Source organism: Panicum virgatum, chromosome 2K (genome assembly GCF_016808335.1).
Source record: "Panicum virgatum strain AP13 chromosome 2K, P.virgatum_v5, whole genome shotgun sequence".
Classification (NCBI taxonomy): domain Eukaryota; kingdom Viridiplantae; phylum Streptophyta; class Magnoliopsida; order Poales; family Poaceae; genus Panicum; species Panicum virgatum.
In genome coordinates this window covers 20,919-45,040 of record NC_053137.1, presented here as the reverse complement: position 1 = coordinate 45,040, position 24,122 = coordinate 20,919, and the positions used below count along the sequence as shown (strand labels likewise).

The 24,122-nt window shown below is 46.6% G+C and overlaps 1 protein-coding gene across 1 annotated transcript; it reads left to right on the top strand.

Moving 5' to 3' along the window:
* The first annotated feature begins 13,309 nt into the window (after window positions 1-13,309).
* LOC120659653 (probable pyridoxal 5'-phosphate synthase subunit PDX1.1) lies at window positions 13,310-14,652 on the top strand. The gene has a single exon (XM_039937865.1). The coding sequence runs from the start codon at window positions 13,465-13,467 to the stop codon at window positions 14,422-14,424; it is 960 nt and encodes a 319-aa protein (XP_039793799.1). The 5' UTR covers window positions 13,310-13,464; the 3' UTR covers window positions 14,425-14,652.
* The last annotated feature ends 9,470 nt before the right edge of the window (window positions 14,653-24,122 follow it).

Below are 24,122 nucleotides of genomic sequence, written 5' to 3'. Positions count from 1 at the left end.
CAGGACTAGTGGACGGGGTGCCGCCGCTGGCAGCCCAAGCACCCCCACCGGCACGACACGAACACGAGGGTCATGCCATGCCTAGAATCTCAGCACGGCAGGCTGTATAGCACGACTCGTATTTTAGGCTATGCTTGGGCTAGCACAGCACAAAAATAGCCTATCAGTCCGGATGTAGTTTGTTATTCTACTATGACAGTTAATCTTGCTTTCTAATTAACATTTTTTGTCTCTTCTCATTCTTTATAAAGTTTACTTATTTTTCTTATATTACTTTGAACATTTTATCTTATCGTGATAGTAGTGGCAACGTATGCACATGGTAGGTTAGAGCATCTTCAACCGTTGCCAATCTCTCTTCCTCATTCTTGTTTTTTTGAAAAAAAGGTAAAAATACCCCCTAATAGTTTCCCATCCTAATTCTCCATCTCCTAACAATTGGCAAATTAGCCTCCCTTGTGCGTAAAAATACGCACCGCTTCTCCCCCGCACTGTTTCACGCGAAATTATTCTGTGGGGCCACAAACTTCTCATTTTTAAAAGTAATAATAAAAAATTATTGGAGATTGACTCTTTTTTTCTCCCATACTTATTTAGAGAGTTGGCAAACAATAAATTTTATAAAAAAATATTAGAAACTATTGGAGATGCTCTTAATCTCTTCTTATACTATGAGTGCACAAGCCAACTGCAAGTATCTGGAGGGCCAGGCATGGCACAAAGACATGTTGGTGTGCTGTGGAATGTGCTTGAACTTCGTAAAAGACTTGTTGTGCTAACACAGAACGTGCCTAGAAGTCTAGATCCGACACCACACGACTCAGCTTATATGAACTTTTAGCTTTTCAAAAGTTGCGTGAGAAATTAGTTGTTTATGAGCTTCTGACTCTTGACACTGAAAAGCTATCCAAAAGTTGAAACAAACAGAGCTTATACCGAGGCAAGGAGTCCAAAATAGTGACTCCCCGCGGGTTCATCTCCTCGTCCCGTCGTTCTCGGGGAAAAATATCCCCGCTCGGTGCTTGTCGATGTAGGAAATAGTTTTTTTTTAAAAAAGATTGAAGATGGTAGGAAGAGTCGAGGCGGATCACGGCGGCACAACGGCAAGGCGGTGCATGCGTGGCTGGGCCGTGCCGAACTGCAAACAGCGGAGCGCGTGAGAAGCACGGCGCTGTGCCCAGTGCGGGCGGCGCCGTGGGCTGGACCGGGGCGCGGTTGTGTGGCCGGGAAACCTGTATCTGTATATCTTTCTGAAAGAAGTTTCTTATCAAACATCCACTTTAAAATTCATGCTACAGGTAAACGGACAGCCAAGATTCATGAGTGGAGTGAGGGGTGACCTGCTGTGAACAGTAGAGGTGTTAGGATGAGATTGCCTGGCGGGTGGGAAGGTTTAAATTGATTCGCAATCTTCAAACACATTTTTCTCTCAAATTATGACTCCATTTTCGGTTCCGTTTGGACCTATACGCTGTCTAGAATTAATGCAACAAAATGAGATATAATATGTATATATTTTACTTATTTTTCTTACCTAAAAAGATCAACATTTGGAATGTATCACTTCAACATTTTGAGGATACCTATTCAACATTTTGGGTATGTTGTTTCAACATTTCAACATGAAGTGCTGAACTTGTTTTTTTAGAATGTTGAATTAGTTTATGTAAAATGTTGAATTTAATCTTTAGGAATGTTGAATATATAAGAAATCAGAAACAAAAAGTAATTACATATAATGTTTTGCTCATGAATATTAGGAAATAAAAGTAAAAAAATAATGGAACCTACATTCTACTGGGCTGAATAAGCAGTGATTCTCACTGCTTATCCAGCAACACATAAGGGGAAGAAACAGTGATAGTGATTGGATGGACAAGACGTGAGAGCAGATACTCCCCCATCCAGTTTTGATAGATATATTTTCATATGACACAATGACCAAGGGCACCAAGTGTCCTTATCAATCTAATAAATGCAACACAGACTTTTTGTTGGTCCTCCAATAGTTTAATTGAGAACTCCTCGTTACTAATGATATTTATTGCTACAGCACATGCTAATAACAAATATAGCTATCATTTTTGAACATTTGAATTTTTGAAATATATATCAAAACTAGATGGAGGGAGTATTAAATTGCTATAGCACTACTCCCTCCATTCATTTTTATAGCTATATTTTAAAAACTCAAATGTTCAAAAATGATGGCTATATTTGCTATGAGTATGAGCTGTGGAAATAAATAACACTAGTAACGTGGAGTTCCCAGTTAAAACATTGGAGGACGAACAAAAAAATCTATGTTGCATTTATTAGATTGATAAGCACACTTTCCCTTTGTCGTTGTGCCATATAGTATATCAATCAAAACTGAATGGAGGGAGTACTTATATGGGCCTCCTCCTGGGCCGGCCGCAGCCCGTGTGTGGCGGCTGGTGAGTAGCGCATGGTCAGTCGAAGCGAGGCACCGGGGTGCATGTACCTAAGGATGGCAACGGGTCGGGGTCATGTTCGGGTCAGGTATCTGCGAGTTTCGGGTTTGCGGGTTTCGGGTTCAGTTTTTAGATTAGATCCGCGGATTTGCGGGTTCGGGTACCCGAAATACTTCGGGTTTGGGACGGATCCTTAAATTAACCCGCGGAGCTCTATTGGGCCCCGAAATCTTCAGCCCAGTAAAGGCCCATCTAGCAACCAATATATATGTGGAATCTTATCCTTACCCCATCCTCCCACCTTCCTGCTGCCTCCTTCAATCCCTCCATCCCGCCGCCGCACCCTGGCTACGCGCATGCACCCCAGCCCCCCCGATCTCCTGCTCTGCGCCGGCCGCCCGACTCGATCCTTGCGCTGCGCCCCGCAAGGCCGCGTCACTGCCGTTTTGCTCCGCCGGCGCCTTCCCTCGTCCGCTTGGTTGTCGCCTCCTCAAGCTCGGGCCCCTCCATGCGCCTCTCCTGTCGAGGCCCCGCGCCTCGCTGGCGGCGGGCGAGCGTGAGGGCTCGCGCTGGAGCCGGCGGCGGCGGGCCGCCACAAGCGGCGAGCCCCAGCGGCCAGTGCCCCCGCACGTGCTTGTGGAGGTGGAGCCGTGGAGGGCAGTGGTGGATCCAGGTCACAGCCATAGCGGGGGCTGAAGCCTTCTTCTTCCTCCTCCTCTTCTTCTTCTTCTCCCTTCACTTTCTCCTCCTCTAGCTCCCCTTGTTCCAATGGAGGTTGCAGCCCGTAGGGGGGGCTGGAGCCCCCGAGCCCCCCCCCCCCCGTGGATCCGCCACTGGTGGAGGGCGGAGGCCGCGTGTAACACCCTAGGTGTTAATCACCTGGTATTAGGGCTAAGCACACGGTTAACATCCTCGTTAGCACTAATTAGGCATACATAAAATCACTGATTAAAAGTTTCTAGTTTTTTTTCACCAATGAGATGAAATACGAGTTTTTAAATAATGAAAGTTGGAGTATCGGTTTAGTTTTGAAGTTTTCTTGCAATTGTGAAAATCTACCAAAATTTGAGCAATGTAGAGTTAAAATTTGAGTTTTGGAATAGATTCGTTGTAGAAGACATTTCTTGAGGCCGCTGTTCACTAGACCCACCTGTCATCCTCCTCACCCGTTCATCTCTCAAAGCTCCGGGACGCTCCCATGTTCAAGTCGTCCACGGCATTCGCTCGCTCGCTCGCTCACCGGCTCCTTTCTCTCTCTCGCTCACTCCCTCGTCTCTCTCTCTCTCTCTCTCTCTCTCTCTCTCTCTCTCTCTCTCTCTCTCTCTCTCGTGCGTGGGCCACCACGGTCGCTTCGGCCGGGCCTGCTCTCGTCGCTGCACGCTGCCGTGCCTGTGCGCGCTCGCCGCACGCCTGCGTTGCCGCGCACCTACGCACCACGCGCGCCGCGCCATTGCCGCCTGCGTCGCGTCGGTCCTGACGGCCACGTGGGTCGCACGCCCCAGCTCCGCCTGGCCCTACTGGCCGCTGCACCGGCCTGCCCCACCGCCGCCTCGCATCGCCACCAGTGAGAACGCCGCCCGCCATGGCCGCCGCCGGCCCTGCACGCCGCGCCTTCACCTCCGGCCATCCCCCGCCCAAGCCAAGCCCCTGAACGGGTTTCCCTCGTCGCGCTGAAGCTTCTCGGCCCGACCCCGCTCGTCCTCCCTCGCCGGAGCGCCGCCGCCACTGCCGCCTCCCCCACTGCTCCCGTCCCCGGCCCTCCTCCGGCCACCCCGGCATCAACCGAGACTACCCATAGGAAGCTCTCGTGTCCCTCATGCTCCCCCACCCCTCCCTTGCCGCCAGCCGGCCACCACCTCGCCGGAATCGAGCTCCCCGTGCGCTCCTCTGTTTCAGATTCGCGACCAGGGACCCAGGCAATAATAGGGACAAATCCAGGGGGCTAAGTGCATAGCTATATACTCAGATGAATAGTGCCCCGAAGGGTCTTTTTTGGAAATTTTGCTGAAACTTTGAAATTTCGTAGTAAATTGTAGAAAAATCATAAAATAGCAAATGAAGATGTTTTGGAATCCTTGTAAGTAGATCTATGCAGTGAAATCATAATATGATGGGTGTTAGTTGAAAATTGTTGCTGTAAAAAATAGATTTATGATTGTTAAGGTTTTAATGCTAGTGTGTCTTGTCTTTTGCATAACTGGAGTTATAGTACTCCAAATGGTGTAAAAAATTGGTGGTAGGCTATTATTGTGATGTGTGTGCTGTGGTAAAAATTTCAAGTTCATTGAATGTAGTATGACCGAGTTATTGATTTAACTCGTTGAATGCTAAGTAAATGGTTTATAAATAATAGAATTGTATAAAAATATAAAATGTGTTTCCTCTGCTCTTGGATGGTGTTCGTATGCCTTCTAAACATTTAACATGGCCATGTGCTTACAGAAGATGTTGAGTTTTGCCTTTATCTTGCTCTCATATGTTTAATTACAATTAAAACTTGTTTTGTTGGTGCTAATTAATTTATAAATCCTGAGCATGCAATATTTATACAATAGCCTCGTATTTGCATGTGTATTTCACTATAAATTCCTAGGCTCATAATCTGTATTCATGTTTTCTTTTTCAACTTGTCATGCTAAGTCCAAAACAAATATTGTTTGCTATCAATAAATGTTGGAAGAGTTTTATTCCATGCTTTGTCAATAGCTTGTTTTGCTGGTAAATGTGTGTTGCTAAATCATGGGTGCAAGTTAAGTTTTTGTATTTCTTTAGTTCCTAGCTATAGTTTTCTTTTTATGTTGTTAAGTAAATTCTTTTTCTGCATGTGTACTTTTCAGAAATCTATTTTGTTCAGTGGTAGATCATTCCAACTCTGTTATGATCAGTTTGTAGGTTGCTTTTGTTGGGCTTGCTGAAGTTGCTTACTAGTGAAATAAATTGTCATATTTGCTCTTTCTTGCTTTATGTCTTGCTTAGCCTCCTTTAAATAAGTTAGTAATACTTCTTGTAGGAAACACTTCAGGCTAAAACAAATTGAATGAACTCTCGTGGTGTAGCACCAACCATTTTGCCTTTTGAGCTTGTTTGCGGTGCTTACTTGATAAATAATTGCCTAGTCAGGTCTTTCTTGTAATTGCATTGCATCATGAGCACTAATGCATCATGTGTTGTTTTCTTTATGTTCATGCACTCGCCTCATTGCATATCATTTAGGTACGCAAGACGTACAATGTATGGACGTGGAGCACGTGCTGACGGGACCGAACCACAAGTCGGTGTTGGGTGGACGCATCCTGAAGAGAGAAGGAACCGCTGGAGCAACCGAAGACCCGGCTCAAAGTCGGAAGGGTCCAAGGCCTTGCTAGTACTAACACTAGCTTAGTGTTACTCTCAGGCAAGCCCCGGAGCATAACCCCTAATTTCAGTATTCAATGTTTATTTATTTAAGTATTTGTGCATTTATGTTTCTAGGAGTTGATTGAAACCCTAGATGCATGATCCCTAGGTTCCCTCAGTTACTCTACTAGTATGTGAAGATCGTTAATACTACCATGCTTAACTAGGATTCGGTAGAAGTTGAGTGATTTCCTGTCACTCACGAGATATAGATCCTGATTACTTATTGCAAGGTTACTTAAGAATGAATCAACGAGACAGGAAAAATAGAGACCAGGCGGATATGAGTTTGGTTATAGATATGAAATGGATGGAAAGTAAGCCTCCGCCTGTGTCGATTGAGGACCGTACCATTGTTGGCCGTGCTGACCAAGTTTGAACAGTACTAACCACATGCCGGGAGTAGGAGGTAGTCGAAACCGGTAAGCTAATTACCTGAATTGCAACGATACATTTGAATCATGACCTGCTACTCTAGGAGTGGGATGATGGCGGGTGTTGGAGTGTATGTCGCCTCCGGGTTCTCTGGGAGTTCATCGTGAGGGACCCTTCACCCGGGTTTTGGCAGGCGTGGTTCAGACGTCGGGGTGATGATGAGAACAGTTGACATGTGTGGTCCGGCATGGATGCACGTGTCATGTGTGTTAGGTCCACCTTGCAAGGTTAAATCAGATCGATTCGCCGTCTCTCTCGGTTAAGAGAACCTTGGTCACTCCGTCACATCGTAGTAAAGAAATGGGAATGAGCATGGAATGAAAATGATTTGTTTGCGATATCATCGGAGGATTGCTCTGATCTACCATGTTTGCTCTAGATATTCAAGCAAACTTAGTTGGCACGGTTTATACTAAACTTAAGCTAAAATATTGAAAGTAAGGATCCACTATTAGTAGCTTTTCAGCAAAATAAACTCCAGAGCCAAAAGTTTTACATGTCTAGGAGTCGGCTAAGTATATACCACTAGTCGGGTAAGCCTTGCTGAGTATTAGTATATTTAGGGTTTGTTGTTATTCTGTTTTCAGGTATTTGTTGCTGGTTGGAGTTAACCAGGATTCACACCGTACCGGTGGGCTCGATGTGACATCTACACGCCTTCGTAGTTATCGTTGTTTTCAAGCTAAACTACTATTTAAATTCCGTTGCATGTTGAACTCTGATAATTTATTTAAAACTTATTTTGTAAAGCTCTGCTGTAAATTAAATTGAGAATTTTTTATCTACTTGTAATCATCTGTGCTCGTCTTCGTGCGAGACTTTCAGTGTTTTTCGATTCTTAACCCGACAGACGACCGGATTATACTGTTAAGTACGCGGTAACTTGATTAACCATTAAGATGATAGTTATCGTACTTAAACCGGTTTAATTTGAGCGGATCCGCTACACCGCGTGCTCTCGGCCCCTGGCAGGCTCGCACCGGCGTCCGAAGGGCGGAGGCCACCCGCGCCCCGCAAGCCCGCTCCGCACGGCGCCCAGCCAGCCGCACGGCGTCGCCTCGCTGGACTCCGCGACCCTGGCTCCCCACTGATGGAGTAGCGAGCTCGCTGGCCTAGGTGCCTCGCCAGACGCCCAGGCCGCGACCTCGCCTGACGCAGGCCTCGCCAGACGGGCTTGTTGTGCATGGTTGTTGAAAACTTGGAAATATTGTTGCTGATTTGTAAAAAAAAATCGGGTTTCGCATTGTTCGTCGGGTTTCGGGTATTCGCGGGTTTCGATTTTAGGCATAAGTTATGGTGAATCAAATACTCCATTTCTTAAGTTAGAATTCAATCGAAAGCGAAATGCAGTATCCTACTCTCTTCAAGCTAGCCCACTACCACTCTAAACCACATCCGAGAAGTGCAGCGTGTCTTTCTCAACTCTCAAGTTTCACGGAGCCCTTCCTCCAAATTGATTTCAGCCAGACATCGATGATAGCTTGCGCAACCTTCGGTGGAGCGTGACGATAAGGGCCAAAGCGAGAGCGGCGGGAGCACCCTATGTGGCAAAGCGCCCCTACGCACGCATCCTGAACTGTGAGCATTGGCGTTGGCAAGAGCGACTTGGTGGTGGCACAACAGCCGGCAAGCCAACAAAGGGGCCCGGGTGACAAGAGCTTAGAGTTGAGCCTCTTGAGAGCTGTTGCATGGCACAATAGCATCGGCGCAAGAATGCTAGGGTGGCAAGAAAATGCTCAACAGCAGCCAGTCATCAAAAGATGGAGTATCAACTTAGCAAAATTTTACTTTCTCATTTTTCTAATGTTTGCATTGTAATTGTATATTGTAAGCTCTATAAACTGAAGAAGAATGATGGATCGAACATTTTGTTTTGATTTGAAAATGGGAATGCCCAACTTCAAAATCCTGGCTCCGCCACTATATTGGAGGTGAAATTCTGGCGAGGGGTGGACTTGCCGGCGGTGGGGAAGTGGTGAGGAAGCACCAGGGGATCATCTGCAATCGATTTGAGGCAAGGGGGTTGGTGGGGGGGGGGGGGTACCCGAAGCAGGTGCAGAGCTGGTTCGTCGCCTCCGCAGAGGCCTTCGATCCAGCGGCGGCGGACTTGGGTGCCCGTCCGGGACGACTTGCTCGAGGATGGTGCGTGCCTGAGGACTTGCTGTGAGGCGCCTATATATATATATGCTTTGCGAGACCGTGATGGGCACCTCGTTGCGCATCATCCCCGGCGGCCACGTGGTGGCGATCGGCTCCGAGTGCCATGGTGGGGACCAGCCGAATCGTCAGCGCGGAAGGACGAGCTGGGCGCAGGGTTCACCTTACCGACGGTAAAGCGATTTTCGCCAACTAGCGGTATCGGTAAACCGGCGGTAAATCGCCGAAAACCGCTAGAAACCGCTCGAAATGACAATTCAAATTCAAAAAACCGGTAACCGTTGTTTACCGACCGGTAATCGATGTTTACCGACCGGTAATCGATGTTTACCGACCGGTAACCGTCGTTTTTAACCGGTAAACACCGTATGACTTTGGAAAATTAAAAATTTTGGCAGCATTTCACCGTAATTTTGTAAATATCATTACTGATGGTATATATCAAACAATTATATAACATTTACGCATACATAGAATAGAAGTTCATATCCATAAAAATAGAAATTCACATCCATAGTCCATATAGATCATCACAACAATAGTCCATGCAAATCATCACAACCATAGTCCTCACAAACCATCATCGTCAATATATATAATACATAGTAGTGGTTTCCAGTCCAAATGAACAAATGAACAAATGAAAATATATGTACATATTTGAAATATGAACACACATATATACATATAGCTAAAATGAACAAATTAACATCCAACTACCATGAACAAATGGATCCATATAGCTAATATGAACACATGTTTTTGAATATAGCTACACAACAAACATCTAAAAATCAATGTAAAATCAAGAAATACTCACAATGCAGTGGTTTCCGGTCCAAACGCGCCGATTTCCTCTCGGAAAACTCCGAATACCGCTCGGGATTAGAGGATACCGCTCGGGATTACCGGTCCGAAAGTTTTTTTATTTTTTTGAGTGCCCAAACAGTCAAATATTTGAACATGTTCTATATTAAAATGATGTATGTCATCTCTACTTTCTTACCATATTTTTTCTTTTTTTATTTCAAATATTTTTGAAAATTTTAAATTCGGGTGAAATTTTTCGAAATTTACCGCCGGTATGGGTTGCCGCCTAGTAGCGGTATCGGTAAAAATCGGCGGTAACCGGCGGTTACAGATCGGTAAGGAAAACACTGGTTGGGCGTGCGAGGTGACCTGGCGCACGGGAGGATGAGCTGGGCGTGCAGGATGAGGGGATGGCGAGCGGACGAGGCTCACGAATGATGGCCAGCGGAGAGGTTGGGAATTGGGATACCGAGCCAGATAACGAGGAGAGGATTATGAAGAGACTGTTACTAGATTCGATTTTAACTCCAGTTTTGGTATTTTGTTTAGCCCGTGTTTAGATGCAAAAATCAAAATTCCAAATTTTATTTCCGGCACCTGCATGGAGACTTAAATCTAGACGAAATAAAAAACGCATTGCGACTGCTGCCTGTAAATCGCGAGACGAATCTAATAAACCTAATCAGACTGCAATCAGACGCTAAATTGCTACAGTAATGCTACAGTAATGCTACAGTAAATAACCTCTAATGATGGATTAATTAGGCTCATTAGATTCGTCTCACGATTTACAGACGAGTTCTGTGATTATTTTTGTGATTAGTCTATGTTTAGTACTTCAAATATAGAAAGATATTTTTTTAAAAATTTTACGGAGCGCAACTAAACACCCTTAGTCTACTTGTTTTAGAAAAGTTTTTGGAGATGCTTTTACTAGAAGTCCACTTTTGAGTTACGTGGGTATGGAACTATGAACGAATCGAGGAGGTGCCTTGGGAGTAGCGGAGCAATATAATCGGTGGCATCATCTTCTTGTATTGGCATGGGACCAGGCACTTTTTGCTTGCTGGGCTGCGAGGGGATGAGAAGATTGTGCATAGTATCATGCATGGCAACTGGGCAGTGGTGCTTTTCTTGGTGCTGAATGTGTGGGAAGTGCTGGAGCCGCCCTAGCCAAGCACGGCCCATGCATCCATCCATCCGTCGTCCGAGTCACAGTTTTGTAAGAATTAAAAAATGCAGCAGCTGGTGATGGAAAATGTGTGGCGTGGGCCGTGGAGAGACGCTCATTGGAAGGCATCCACCACTTACCACTTGCTAGGAATTTCTTTTGTTTGTATGCTACTGAATTTTACTCTGTTTGCTTACAGAAGAAATTCGTTTGGGGACTCTCTGTTTGCTTGACATTGAAAGGGTGCCTTTTTTTTCTCTTTCTTGTTTGGAAGAAACAAAAAAGGTTCATTTCCTTTTGACAAGAAAGAATAATAAGAAAACGAAAAGGTAGAGAAGAATCCTCAAAAGTAGAGACATAATACTAGGATGTAGTGTAGCCATGATTTATTCTTTACTGTTTCTTCAGTGTCTAGCTACTTACTAGAGTGCAGAAGAAAGGGCAGCCTAAGGAGTGAGACACTGCGTGTGTCAGTGTGCGTGCGTGGTGAGAGAGAGAGGAGAGGCCAACAACCAACCAAGCATAAAGCATCAAGCATGTCTGGTGGCAGAGAAGGAGGTAAAGACCCTCTTGAAAAAATAGCGGGTTATTTTGAGAGTTAAAATTTAGTAAAAAAAATAGTTTTTTGATAAAATAGCACTTGAGGTGTTTGGATTTAAAAGCTATTTAGCTCCTAAAGCATTTTTTCTATTATTGGGCGGCCACTTTTCCAAAAGAAAGAGCGAGAGAATCAGTAGGCCGCACATGAAATGGCCTCAAATAACATTTCTTGAGGATTTTTTTGGATGATCTATTTGCAAATAGCCTAGAAGTAACCCTTCTGTTTGGCTTTCTTTAGATTATCTCTCCCTACGAATCCTGGCCAATTCCGAGGCCAGGGAAGCAGGCCACGTCGCCAGCCGTTCCCGGCCGTCCGATCGGCCGGGTCCGACGGTCGGGTGGTCGGCCCAGATCGTGCTTTCTCCGATCATTTTACAAAAAAACCCTTGAACTTAAGAGAAATCAACCCGCGGTCCAAGTTTCCCTCTTAGAAAATTTTGCGAAAAAGCCCTCAGCTTTTCTCGAAATCAACCCGCAGTCCAACAGTGCTGGTTGAAGGAAATTTGCAAATAAAACCTTAAGTTCTCATAAAATCAACCCGCCGTCCTTATCCTCTCTCAAGTTTTTTTACAAAAAAACCCTCAGATTTTAATTGAAGCAAACCACAACCCGTTTCATCCATTACTTCCACACGAGCAACATTATACGTATAATTTAAACACCAAAACGTGTTGGAATCAAAAGTTGCTCAACATAAAATTTAATCAAGAATTAAAAAACTACAACTTCATTATAGAGCAAATTTTAAAATTCAAAATGCTTTCACAATTCATTTAAACAAATATTTACATGCGACCCATTGCACCTATAATTTTGACACCAAAATATCTTTAAATAAAAAGTGATCAATACAAAAATTGCCTAAAAATTCAAAATCTACAACTTCACTGTATAGCAAAGTTTTTTAAATTCAAAGCATTTTCATAATTCGTTTAACATAACATTTTAATTTACTAAAAATATAATATCGTATCACCATTCTTCTATAGCTTCTCATGCTACCTCCATAATAACATGTCATATTTAGTACAACCACCGCTCTCTTATAAAAAAATACGCTACTAATTGCAGTATAATTTTGCAAATACATTAAGTACACGACTAATTGTGCTCCAAACTCCTTAATAAATTATCTAACCCTTCTTTCACCACAATTAATTTCATAATCCATTCAAGAGAGCATATTATTTTGTTAAAAAATATTGTACTACCGTTTTTGACGGTTTCTCATGTGATCTCCACGATAACGTGATATATTTTAACATATCTACAATTTTTTTTAAAATATCACATCTATTAATTATCACATGATTTCACAAACTATATTAAGTATCCGATTAATTGTGCTCCGTGCCACCACCCTCCGTAATAAATTATTTTACCCATTCTTTCACCATAATAAATACAGCAACAAATGTCATACCTCCATTTCGATACCCAAAATATTATAGTACTTAAATATTAATGTCACAATTGAATGCTCAAATCACACCAACTGCAACAGCGGGCTGCAGACCATGACATCTATGCAAAAATAATGGAACAATGGATTCAACTTAACTACGTTGCTTTAAAAAAAATTATACATTTGCCTGTACACAACGACTACATGCATGAACTAAAATCCACATCAACTACCGTACTACAACGCGGGATATAGGTCCACGCGGCAAGGCCGCGTCATTACTACTATAATAGCAATACTATACGTACAATTCGATCACCATTCTTCTATGGCTTCTCATGCTAACTCTACAATAACGCATCATATTTAAATGTAACCACTACTTTCTAAAAAATGACACCTCTACTAATCGCAATATATTTTCGCAAATACATTAAGTATCGGACTAATTGTGCTCCGCCCTCTCTAATAAACTATCTTATCCCTTCTTTCACCAAAAAAAATATTTCGATACCCAAAATAATATTCAAAGTTTCATACAATATAAAAAAGTTAAAAATCAGGTCGTTTCTAGATAGTTTCTAATAGTTACATAGCTTTTTAAATTTGCAAAACATAGTTTATGCTAATACTATCACACGACATCCACTGGACCAGCTCAAACTGGCGCACCAGTATCTAGTTTGACACTATTTGGGAGTGGACCTACAGATCGAAACAAGACTAAAGACTGGATTGATGGGCTGGGCTGGGCTGGATGGACGACGGGACGGCGAGTGAAGAAGCAGGAGGTGATCTGAGCCGTCCGTGCATCATCCATCTCATCTCACCGCTACAATGGAAGGCTGTCACCAACTCACCATCCATTTCCCTTCCACCCCCGCCGCCTCCCCCTCCGCCGCCAACCTGCTGCCCCCTCTGCCCGACTGGAGCGAGTTGAGTTGAGAGAGCCATAAAAGAAGGGAAGGGTCCAGAATCCCCTTCCTATCTTCTCCTCTTCTTCTCTCCCAAGAAGAACAAGACACGAGAGGAGAGAGAGAGAGTAGGAAGGAGTAATGGCGTCCGACGGCAACGGCAGCGGCGTGGTCACTGTCTACGGCAACAACGGCGCCGCCCTGCTGGAGCCCTCCAAGCAGTCCAAGTCGGCCACCTTCTCCGTCAAGGTGGGCCTGGCGCAGATGCTGCGCGGCGGCGTCATCATGGACGTCGTCACGCCGGAGCAGGCGCGCATCGCCGAGGAGGCCGGGGCCTGCGCCGTCATGGCGCTGGAGCGCGTCCCCGCCGACATCCGCGCGCAGGGCGGCGTGGCGCGCATGTCCGACCCGGGCCTCATCCGCGAAATCAAGCGCGCCGTCACCATCCCGGTCATGGCCAAGGCGCGCATCGGCCACTTCGTCGAGGCCCAGATCCTGGAGGCCGTCGGCGTCGACTACGTGGACGAGAGCGAGGTGCTCACCCTCGCCGACGACGCGCACCACATCAACAAGCACAACTTCCGCGTCCCCTTCGTGTGCGGCTGCCGCGACCTCGGCGAGGCGCTGCGCCGCATCCGCGAGGGCGCCGCCATGATCCGCACCAAGGGGGAGGCCGGCACGGGCAACGTCATCGAGGCCGTGCGCCACGTCCGCTCCGTCATGGGCGACATCCGCGCACTCCGCAACATGGACGACGACGAGGTCTTCGCCTACGCCAAGCGCATCGCCGCGCCCTACGACCTCGTCATGCAGACCAAGCAGCTGGGCCGCCTCCCCGTCGTCCAGTTCGCCGCCGGGGGAGTCGCCACGCCCGCCGACGCCGCGCTCATGATGCAGCTCGGCTGCGACGGCGTCTTCGTCGGCTCCGGCATATTCAAGAGCGGCGACCCCGCGCGCCGCGCCCGCGCCATCGTCCAGGCCGTCACGCACTACAGCGACCCCAACATCCTGGCCGACGTCAGCGCCGGGCTCGGGGAGGCCATGGTCGGCATCAACCTGGCCGACCCAAAGGTGGAGCGATTCGCTGCCAGATCCGAGTAATAACCTGGCCGGCCGCGGTCACCAATTTTATTTTATCGTCCATCTATCCATCCATCTATATTGCCAGTCCGATCGATTTCTGGATTTCAGTACTACAGTAGCTTGCTTCTCCTCGTCTCGATCAATCTCTTGTTCGGTCAATAATGAAGGAACGATAAGAAAGAAAGCTAATATATTGTTCATCGATGATGATCTTATCTAATGAATATGGATTGGATTGGCTCAGCATGCCTGCTTATGATGTTTTTTTTGTTATTGTGTAGTAATGAATATATAATATATTTGCTCAGAATTGGTTCCAACAGGATTGGTTCCAATAGTATTGCTCAGAAATACTTCTAGAGTTAATGACTCTTAACGAGGTGCATCTATAGGTTATATAGGGGTGTTTGGGAGAGTTTTGTTCCAAAAAAACACTCCACTTTATGAAAAAAATATCCAAACAGACCCTCTAGCTCCACTCCACTAAAAATTGGCTCCATTTCATCTTTTTTGTCGAGCTCCTTAAAGAGATGTTCCACCAAAACCTAGAGCTGGTGGAGTTGAAAATAATTACCCACCTGCCACTAGTTACACATATACCTCTTCAAGAAAAAAGAAAAGTCAATGGACTCATCCATGGCCTTGTGCTCCATATACCTCTTCAAGAAAAAAGAAAAGTCAATGGACTCATCCATGGCCTTGTGCTCCTGCAGTTGAGGACCATTAGGGGCCGCCGCCGCCGGCACTCGCCGAGGCTCGCCGGCGGCCGCCGCCCGGAGGTTCGCTGCCGCCGAGGCTCGCCTGGAGGTCCTGCCGCAGCCGACCCTCGAGCTCCTGCAGGGGCGACTGTTGCTTCGGAAGGCGGCGCGAGGTCGAGCTCCTCCGCGGTGGAGGAGCTACGACCGTGGCGGCGGCCGAGCGCGACGGCCCAGGAGGGGCTCTTGGAGAGGCCCTTGGAGACGGTGACGGAGTCGCAAGCCATGAGGGCGAGGACGTCGGCGCAGGAGCTCGCGGCCGCCGCCGCCGCCGGAGCTCGCCGCCGAGCCGGAGCTCGGGACCCTCGCCGCCCAAGCTCGGGGCCGTCGTCGCCAGGGCTTGCGCTGGGCCCCCGCCGCTGGACTCGCGGCCCGGCCGGAGCTCGGGGCCCCCGCCGCCCAAGCTTGCGGCCTGCCGCCACCGAATATTGGGACCCCCACCGCCGAAGCTGGGGCCACCGCCGCGCGGGCTCGCGCCGGCCGCCGCCGCCGGGGCTCGCGCCCTCCGTGCGGGATCGGGCCACCGCCGCCTGTAGGGGCGCAGAGAGCGAGATGGAGGGGAGGAAGAGGAAAGGTGAAGCTGACAAGCGGGCCCCACGTGACAGTGAGGGGGAGTTTAAATGGGTCGAGATGATCTGCTGGGCTGGCAGGGTGGAAGGAACTGAGCTGGCCTTTTAAGAGTTATGGAGTGGAGCTATAGAATAGCCAAACAGATTGAACTACAAGTGGTGGAGTGTAGTGGAGTTGGTGGAGTGGAGTGACTGTTTTGGGAGTGGAGTGCTCCCAGACAGGCCCATAGATGACCCCGACTCTAAATGACAAGCCAAGAAGGACATTGTTGAGGATAAAGATAACAAATACCCCTAACACCGCTCGGTAGAATAATTGAACCGGGTAAAAACACAAGGAGGTACAAAACAATCAGGCCCGGAGCAACGTCCAGGTGGGCCGGACGGCCCAACATGGGGAAATGACCCATTTCCCCATAAGAATACCGTCTCGCCCGACCCCTAGGGGAGGAGGCCTGCCATGACTGACCCCTACGAGGGAGTTCCACCTCGTCCGACCTCCACGAAGGAGTTCCGCCTCGCCCAACCCCTCAGGAGGAGCCGCCGCCCTCCTGGAGGGACCCATTGGGCCTGCAGCGACATATCTCCAGGAAACGGGGAACGCCTTCGGTCAAAAGGTGGATACCAGACGTGGCCTTGGGAAGTCAGGGACGTGAGAGTCCCACGCCTTTGTACGGGGCGGAGTGGGCGACGGGTCAGCCCGCGCCGTCCGAACGTAGGCGTGGCCTGCTCACTCCACCTGACGCCATCAACAGTGGATGAGAAGATGTGCGCCACGTCAGGAGGGGACAGGACGCCATACCCCACAGTGGGGGATGTGGCGGCCAGGCCGGAATCCCGCCCTCTCCACGCCGCTACGGTCGACACTATGCTAGTACGAACGGACAAGGCGTCTCAACGGTTCAGTAGGGCATGGGGCAGATGGTAGGCCAGGGTCGGGATTCGCCCGACCCCCACGTCTCTTTTCTCCCCTCCCCCCGTGTAAATGCTTCCCCCTTAGTCTATAAAAGGGGAAGACTGTTATCGCCATAAATTAACAGGTTAATTTATGGGCCGCGAGTGAGTTGGGCTTAATGAAGAAATTGAAGGAGGCTTACGAATCGGCTCCTGCGTGAGTATTTGGGCCATGTGGGCCATGTATCTTTAGATTTGGTCCAGTTTGATTAGAGATAGAGTCTGTGAAAGTGATCGGGTGCTCTAGCCTAAGAGGGGGAGGGGGTGAATTAGGCACTAATAAAAACTTAGACCTATGGCTCCAACTAGTTTGCACAAAACTTAAACTAAAATATGCTATCTAGATGTGCAACTAGGTTGTTCTAGTGTGAAACCCCTATCCCAAAAGAGTTTAGCAACCTATAGCCTTTCCTATCAAGAAACTATTCTATGAAAGTAAAAACACACAAATTGCTAGTATGAAATGCGGAAGCTTAATGAGCGGGATATGAGATAGCAAACTCTTGACGCGGGTGTTTATCCCGTGGTTTGGTTAGCCACAAAGGCACACCTACATCCACGTTGTTGTAGCACTCACTAAGAGTATTGCTACTCGGCCACCAAGTCTCTTCCGTGAACACAATCACGGTCACCTTGGCTCCGGGTTCCACTAAGGCGCTTCTCCACAAAGGATGGGGGTCTCCACGTCCCCCGCACAAAGTGTCGTCGCCGCTCCACACCAAGTCGGAGGGTCGATGACGTTGCCGGTGAGCTTCAAAGCTCCAAGGTGCCGGCGCACCAAGCTTTTGTTTTGGTTCACTAGAGAACCACAGCACAAAGGCTCAAGGCCTTGCAATCACACTCACTAAGAGCTAACCTTTACACAACACTCTCAAAGTGTGCTAAGGGCTAAGGATATGTTCTTGATGCTCTTATATGGCTTGGAGATGTTCTTGGGTGTGTGTGGGATGTCCGGCAACTCCAGTAATCTTCAAATGGCCGGGGTGAGGCGTATATATAGGCCACCAAGTCATGTAGCCGTTGCTCCAACGGTCAGCAGAAATCTGCGTATCACCGGATGAACCGATGCCTCTGGCTGGGGTAGCGTCGGTTCATCCGGTCACTCATAACCCGAAGTAGCCGTTGAACACCTGACAGCTGACACAGTGACCACCGGTTCAACCGATGCTTAGCCGTCGGTTAATCCGGTCACTCACAGCACTCCACTCTTCTGCTGACGTCATTACACCGATGGTATGCACCGATGCTTCACCGGTTCAACCGGTGCTTAAGACTTGACTCTTGCGTGACTTGCATCGCCTCTGGAACACAGTACGCCCAATGCACCGATGCCCCTTTTTGAACCATCAGTTCATCCGGTGCTTATAAGCTGACTTGGCTTCGATTCCCTTCCGCACCAAAATACCATGGCGTCGGTTCTTCCGACAACCATCGGATGCACCGATGCTCATGCGTCGGTTCTTCCGGTGCTATCGACCCCCGTCCGCTAACCGGGTAGCGGAACCCCCGTAGGGGCGGCCCTTCGGGTCTAGCTATGCCTATATTCTCTCTCTTTGTCATCACTTGAATCTAAAAGCCTGAGAATGGTCATCTTAACAATCATATTAGTCCTATTGATTGCGTTGTCAATCGATCACCAAAATCACTCGAAATGGCATAAATGGTGCCATGTTCGTTTCAGTCCGCTATGGACACGTTAGTTTAAGATTGTTTCCCAAGTCTCCGGACTATAAATATGTACTCTATGGTATTTGTAAAAGGGAACGTCATCACGTTTGCAAACAACAACTCTCGGCGCACCGCCACCCCTAATTCTAGGGTTTCATCTAAGTAAGCGCCATGCTGCCTTGATCGCTTCTTGCGATCAGGGCAGTGTTGTTCTTGCTTTTACCTTGCTATTACTCGTACTGAAGCGTTTTTGATGGCGAGTAGTACTAGTTATCCTGATGTTCGTAGTATGAATTTAGTAGATCCATCGTGCTTTTGTTGCTTATCATCTACGAATATCATGTTGTTTCTGCGCAGTCACGTTGCGCGGAGACAACACCCTGCTTCTTTTCTATCTAGTAGATCTAATCTGTTATGGTATGTTCTTATACTTAAGAATTAGCGTAATATCTGCTAGGTTAGGCCTTGCAAACGGGTTGGATGATCCGACGACGTATTAGATGCTTTGTCTTAATCTTAACAGGGAATTGATCCGGTAATCGGCTTTCGCTTATTCTTAGGCCTCCATTCTGGTTAAGGTTTAGTTGTTTATTACGCTTGTTAGGCCCAATTACGTGTAGGATGTTCCGATCTAGCAGTGAAGCTTTTTCCATCGTGGGTTAGATTAGCTAGATTTAATTGAAGCAGCTTTACAATTATTTGCTTTATTTATCAACATCCGGATATACACAGATCCAATCTGACACCGGGACTCGATCGGCTCTTTAAAGCCGATGCAAGAGTCGTCCCGGGGAGCCGACCACGGCTCGGACTTATATTTGCACGTGTTTGTGTATGCAGGCAAATCGTCGCAAGCACGTTTGCACCCTCCTAATCGGGTATAGGTCAGGTGGCACGCCCTGCGTCTTCAAAAGCCACGGCGTGTGCTGGAATTGCGGGCCGTTGACGAGGGAGCAGTGCCTGCCAGCGCCCCGGCGACCTCCCGGCTCTTCGTGTTGCCTGTCGCTACTCGCCGGTGGGTTTTGACCGACAACAAAGACGTACCCTTCGCAGGGACATACACATTCGCACATGCATCCGTGAAGACTCTAACACGCGCGCGTGCGCAGTAGGAACCCTCGTTCCTCTCTCGCTCGTTTGTAACCCCTACTGCGAACTTGAATACAAGAGCACGAGAGCTCGAACTGAACATAGGGACATTCTGCCCGAACCAGTATAAATCTTATGTCTTATCTTGGTATTACCATCCGATCCTGTGACGCACATATAAATTTACTAGCCGGTGATTTCGGAACACCGACATGCATGGCCGAGGGTTGCGTTCTTTTTTTTAGCTCAACCTAGAAGTTGGAAGTATCTTAACACAAGCATAAACTCACACCACCACACCCACATGAGCTAAATTTACAGCAGTTAGTGGTTAGAAGAGTCTTGATTGTATCTTAGGTTATGGGTTCGACTTTTCGTAGTAGCGAATTTTCTAGGTTTTAGCAGTGTTGTGTTTTTAGTGGTAGGCGATATTCTCCGTCAATAGTGAGAAGCCTATTGTCACTTCATCAATCTCGAGGATTTGCTGGTTTAGTCTTCGAAGATGCTTATAGGGGTATGGTTTGCGTACATGCATTCATAGGGGTGAGTGTGTGTGTGTTATAAGCATCTGAGTTGTTCCGTATGATCTAAAAAAACTCACACCACCACACTCACATGAGCTAGACCTAAAGTAGACTACGGTAGCCCCTCAGGTCATGGGTACGAATTTTCTAGGTTTTAACAGCATTGTGCTTTCAGTGGTAGGCAATGATGTTCCAGTAGATAGCGATAAGCCTGTGGTGATTTCATCAATCTCGATGATTTACCTTCAAGTTAAAATGATCGGGCCTATCTAAATCCGTATCTCGTGTCCTCACTTTTACCTTCAACTTTTAGATTCGGGGATCACTCACCAAATATATCCTATCTTAAGGGTATCACTAGGTAGGCTGGTTGTAAAAACAGCCATAGTTGGCGCCCACCGTGGGGCCGATGGTCAGGATCATCGGGCTAGCTTGAAGGACCTCTTCATCAATATTATCCACTCCACATGACAAATCAATTTGTCGAGTTCGATCGGATCTTTGGGCAAATGACTACATCAACATTGACTACTCAGCTCGACTCCAACTCGCGCCGCAACTACAACTACTTGAACAAATTGGGAACATCGACACACCGGCGACTACTTCAACTACTCATATCTACTAGAATCTAGTTCGATGGCGAGCCTCGTACCATCGACAACTAGTCGGGAACAAATTCCAACTAGTCATCTTCATCAACAAACCGTTGCAGCTCCATTGACAAATCATCCACGAATCAAGCTAAGTGACTTATATCATTCTCTGACTTGTTGTTCATATGATCAGCTACTTGTCTGTGTATGTTTGCCGATGGGAGAAAGTTTCCAGAGCTGCACTTGCGTCTCCTACTTATCTGTGTACGCCTCTCAATGGGCGTGAAACCCTCCCGAGCTACACTTTGATAACTACATTGTGCGCAACCCGCACTTTCGCTGACTACTTTGTGCATGCCACGCACTCTATTTGTCACAATGCTGACTACCTTTTCGCACTCGTTGTCTTCTCTTAACGGTCGCTAATCAACTGGATAGCAAATGCCTTAATCCGTCAAACCTCAGATCTTCGGTCATGCCTAAGCGACTCTACGCGTATGTGGGACACGGATCTCATACACGCTATGAGCAAAGGTCAGAACAGGAACAGGTGGTTAAACGTACTAGGGGGGCAATTCAGGAGATTTTAATGGCCTTAAAAAGAGCTCAACACAACAATTTTTTTTCACCAAATAATTTCGATACCTTCACTTTATTACCGAGTAAAACTCGGTATCTCCGCATTATGCTACATAATATATGCATTGTCTTTTTCAGATTGCTTCGGCAACAACTCTCCACTACACTCAGCACATCTACAATGGCTTCACTAGTTCCCAGGCTTGGGGGCGGGGCACTAATAACTAAATGTGGCTTCTACGGCTTGCCTAGCTCATAAGCTCGGAGGCTGGATGCCGCAAAACTACTCAGAAGACTCGCAGAAGAACCTGATTTAAGAGGCTTTTAGGATTTATCTCAGGACGATAATTGCTTAACAATTATTTCAGGGATTTTATCCCCAAGTAAGGGTTTTTCAAATTTTTAACCCATAGGTCTAATCTAGCCATTAAATTAGGATAAGATCTATTTTGAGGGTATTCTACACCGCATGCCACATTGTTTTGGATCCTTTTTACAAATTTGAGATTATAGAGCTACTGCACAAAAATAAGCAATTAGAGAGATCATGTATGTAAATGCACCGACTTACTGTTGGAATTTTCGATAGGCTTGGTCCATGAACAATTTCAGAAATTTCAATAAATCTTAAAGGCCCATGTATATGCTAGAGGAAGTGGTGCAAGTTTAGTCGCACCTTGCTAGTGGAGGAGTGGAATAACCAACACGAATGTGGAGATTGTCTCTACTCCTCCAAGCTATGTAATGGGGGAGAGAAGATAAACACCACATGTGCACGCATGCCAATGCCTCACCGGGTTTGGCTCGGGCGCGCAGCACATGCGTGAATGGACCGTCAAAATCTTGCCTGACCCCTTATCTTGTGGGAGCGTGGCTTTCTTTTGTAGTTTTATTTTTTTGGTGACTTTCAAGGGAGACCAGATCTTCGGAACCCTTCACCTTTGGGACCTTGCACCGGGACTTCGTTGTCGTCAACCCTCCTGTCATTGCAAATCCTACAGCTAAGGCTCAGTAGGTTACCATGTGATCTGATATGTTCCTTAAGCATTTATCCTGTGATTCTAGTAATGTTGTTCATGCTTTCTAGTATGTTAGATCTATACATGATAGTTCCTGTGCTTATGATAATTTATTTTGTACCGAATTTAATACTGCAATTCTCTATTTACTGAACACTTACTATACTTAAATAAATAGTTAGAGAGACGATGAACCTAAGTCCAGTTTCAGTGGGACTGTCATCGCACGGTTACCAAGAGTGACACATCATCTTGACACTGGAATGGTATAGTCACTCTCAATGCATATTGTCATGGCAAAGTTTCATAGACAGCTTACGTATTAAATAATGTAATGGTGGTATGATCAAATGTGCCATGTGAACTTTATAACCATGTGGAAATCAACATAGTAGAATAGCATTTGTTTAATTTCAATATTCGTATAATATTAAAATAAAGTTGCATAGTAGAAATATTCAGCTTTATTCCAATGCAAACAGCAAACTTCAGAGCCATTTTTGGCTATGTCAGGGATTGAATCAGGGCATGCAAATGCATAACATGAAAAAGGTATCTGGATGAACCTTTACAACTTTTATTTTGGCCGATTTTGGAGTTTACATACAGAATTTGGGATAAAGGAGGATCAAAACTTAGGTATAGAGCTGAAATACTGCAGCTCTAAAATGTTTATTTGACTATCATTGTGACAGCCATGTTCAACACTAAATTTGTGAGGGTTAGGGTCAGAATTAGAAGAAGCTCATGTCATGGAAGTTGTAGAGTAATGGCTATAACTTCTGTTTTGGACGATTTCAAAATTTATATACGAAGTTGAGAGATATTCGGATCCAAACTATCGGGTTCAGAGGGCGTCGAGGCCAGCCGGTCCCCAGGAGCCGAGCTTCGGTTTGCTGCCGGCAAGGGCCCCGCCGCCTTGGATTTTGTTGGAAAGGGAAGAAGGGAGGATAGCCCTAGCGTGTCGCGTTTCGCGTGGGAGCGAAACGAGTGGGGAGGAAGGGGCTGGCGGTGGAGCAGCGAGCAGCCGATCTCAGATGAAGCGAAGATCGTCCGGTGGGAGTGTCATCCCTGTGTCGTTGGCTTGATAGACGCGCCACGAGGGGTGTCATGGTGATGATTAGGTCTGCTCTCTCCTCTTAACTTTATTGCCAAATCAACATCTCTCCTCTTTAATGCCAATGACACTCTGGTGGCACCAGCACCCATTTGCCGAGTTTATATATTGATAGTGCATTTACTCCATAACTCTTAAGACAATCGGTGGCAGTATGGGAACAAGGGATGGACAAGTCCTAATCGAGGTAGAAAAATTACTTTACTACTAGGAGGTTTTTACCGGGCACAAGTCTAATTACATTGCGTTGATTGTAAACATGCATGCTGCTTCATTTTAGCTAGAATTGAAGTAGAAAAGCTGTAATCAAACTAGGGTAAATTAAAGAATGCTGCCCCTTCCTCGCCTAGCCGCGTTTCACGGCCTCGCGAGCCCTCCTGCGAGAGGACGCGTGGCATGATGGGGCTCCCGCGAGGACAGGTGGCATGATGGGGCTGGGAGAGCTGCTCCTTGCGCTGCATAGACCCTACATATTTTACTTTTGCTCTCCCTCTCTTCAATTCTCCCATTCACTCACATGTTTATCTCTTGCTCGTATAATGCTAATTCTACAATTAAGATGAGAAAAGATCCTCTAAAAAAAATTCATACCACGAACACAAAATTAGTTTTTCGTAACATGTCAAATGAAAATCTTGTATCTAGCATTCATTTTTTAGTGTCGCGTCTCACCTAATAAGAAAATCACCAGGAAGCCGCTGTTGATAGGGGTGGTAATGTGCCATGGCCCTAATAGTCCCTTCACAGTCCAATATGGCTCTTAATTTTTTTAGCTCAAAATTATATATAATTAGAGCCTGGCCCTTTTAAGGTTCAACCCTTAGATTTTGTAGGCCAAATTGTAAG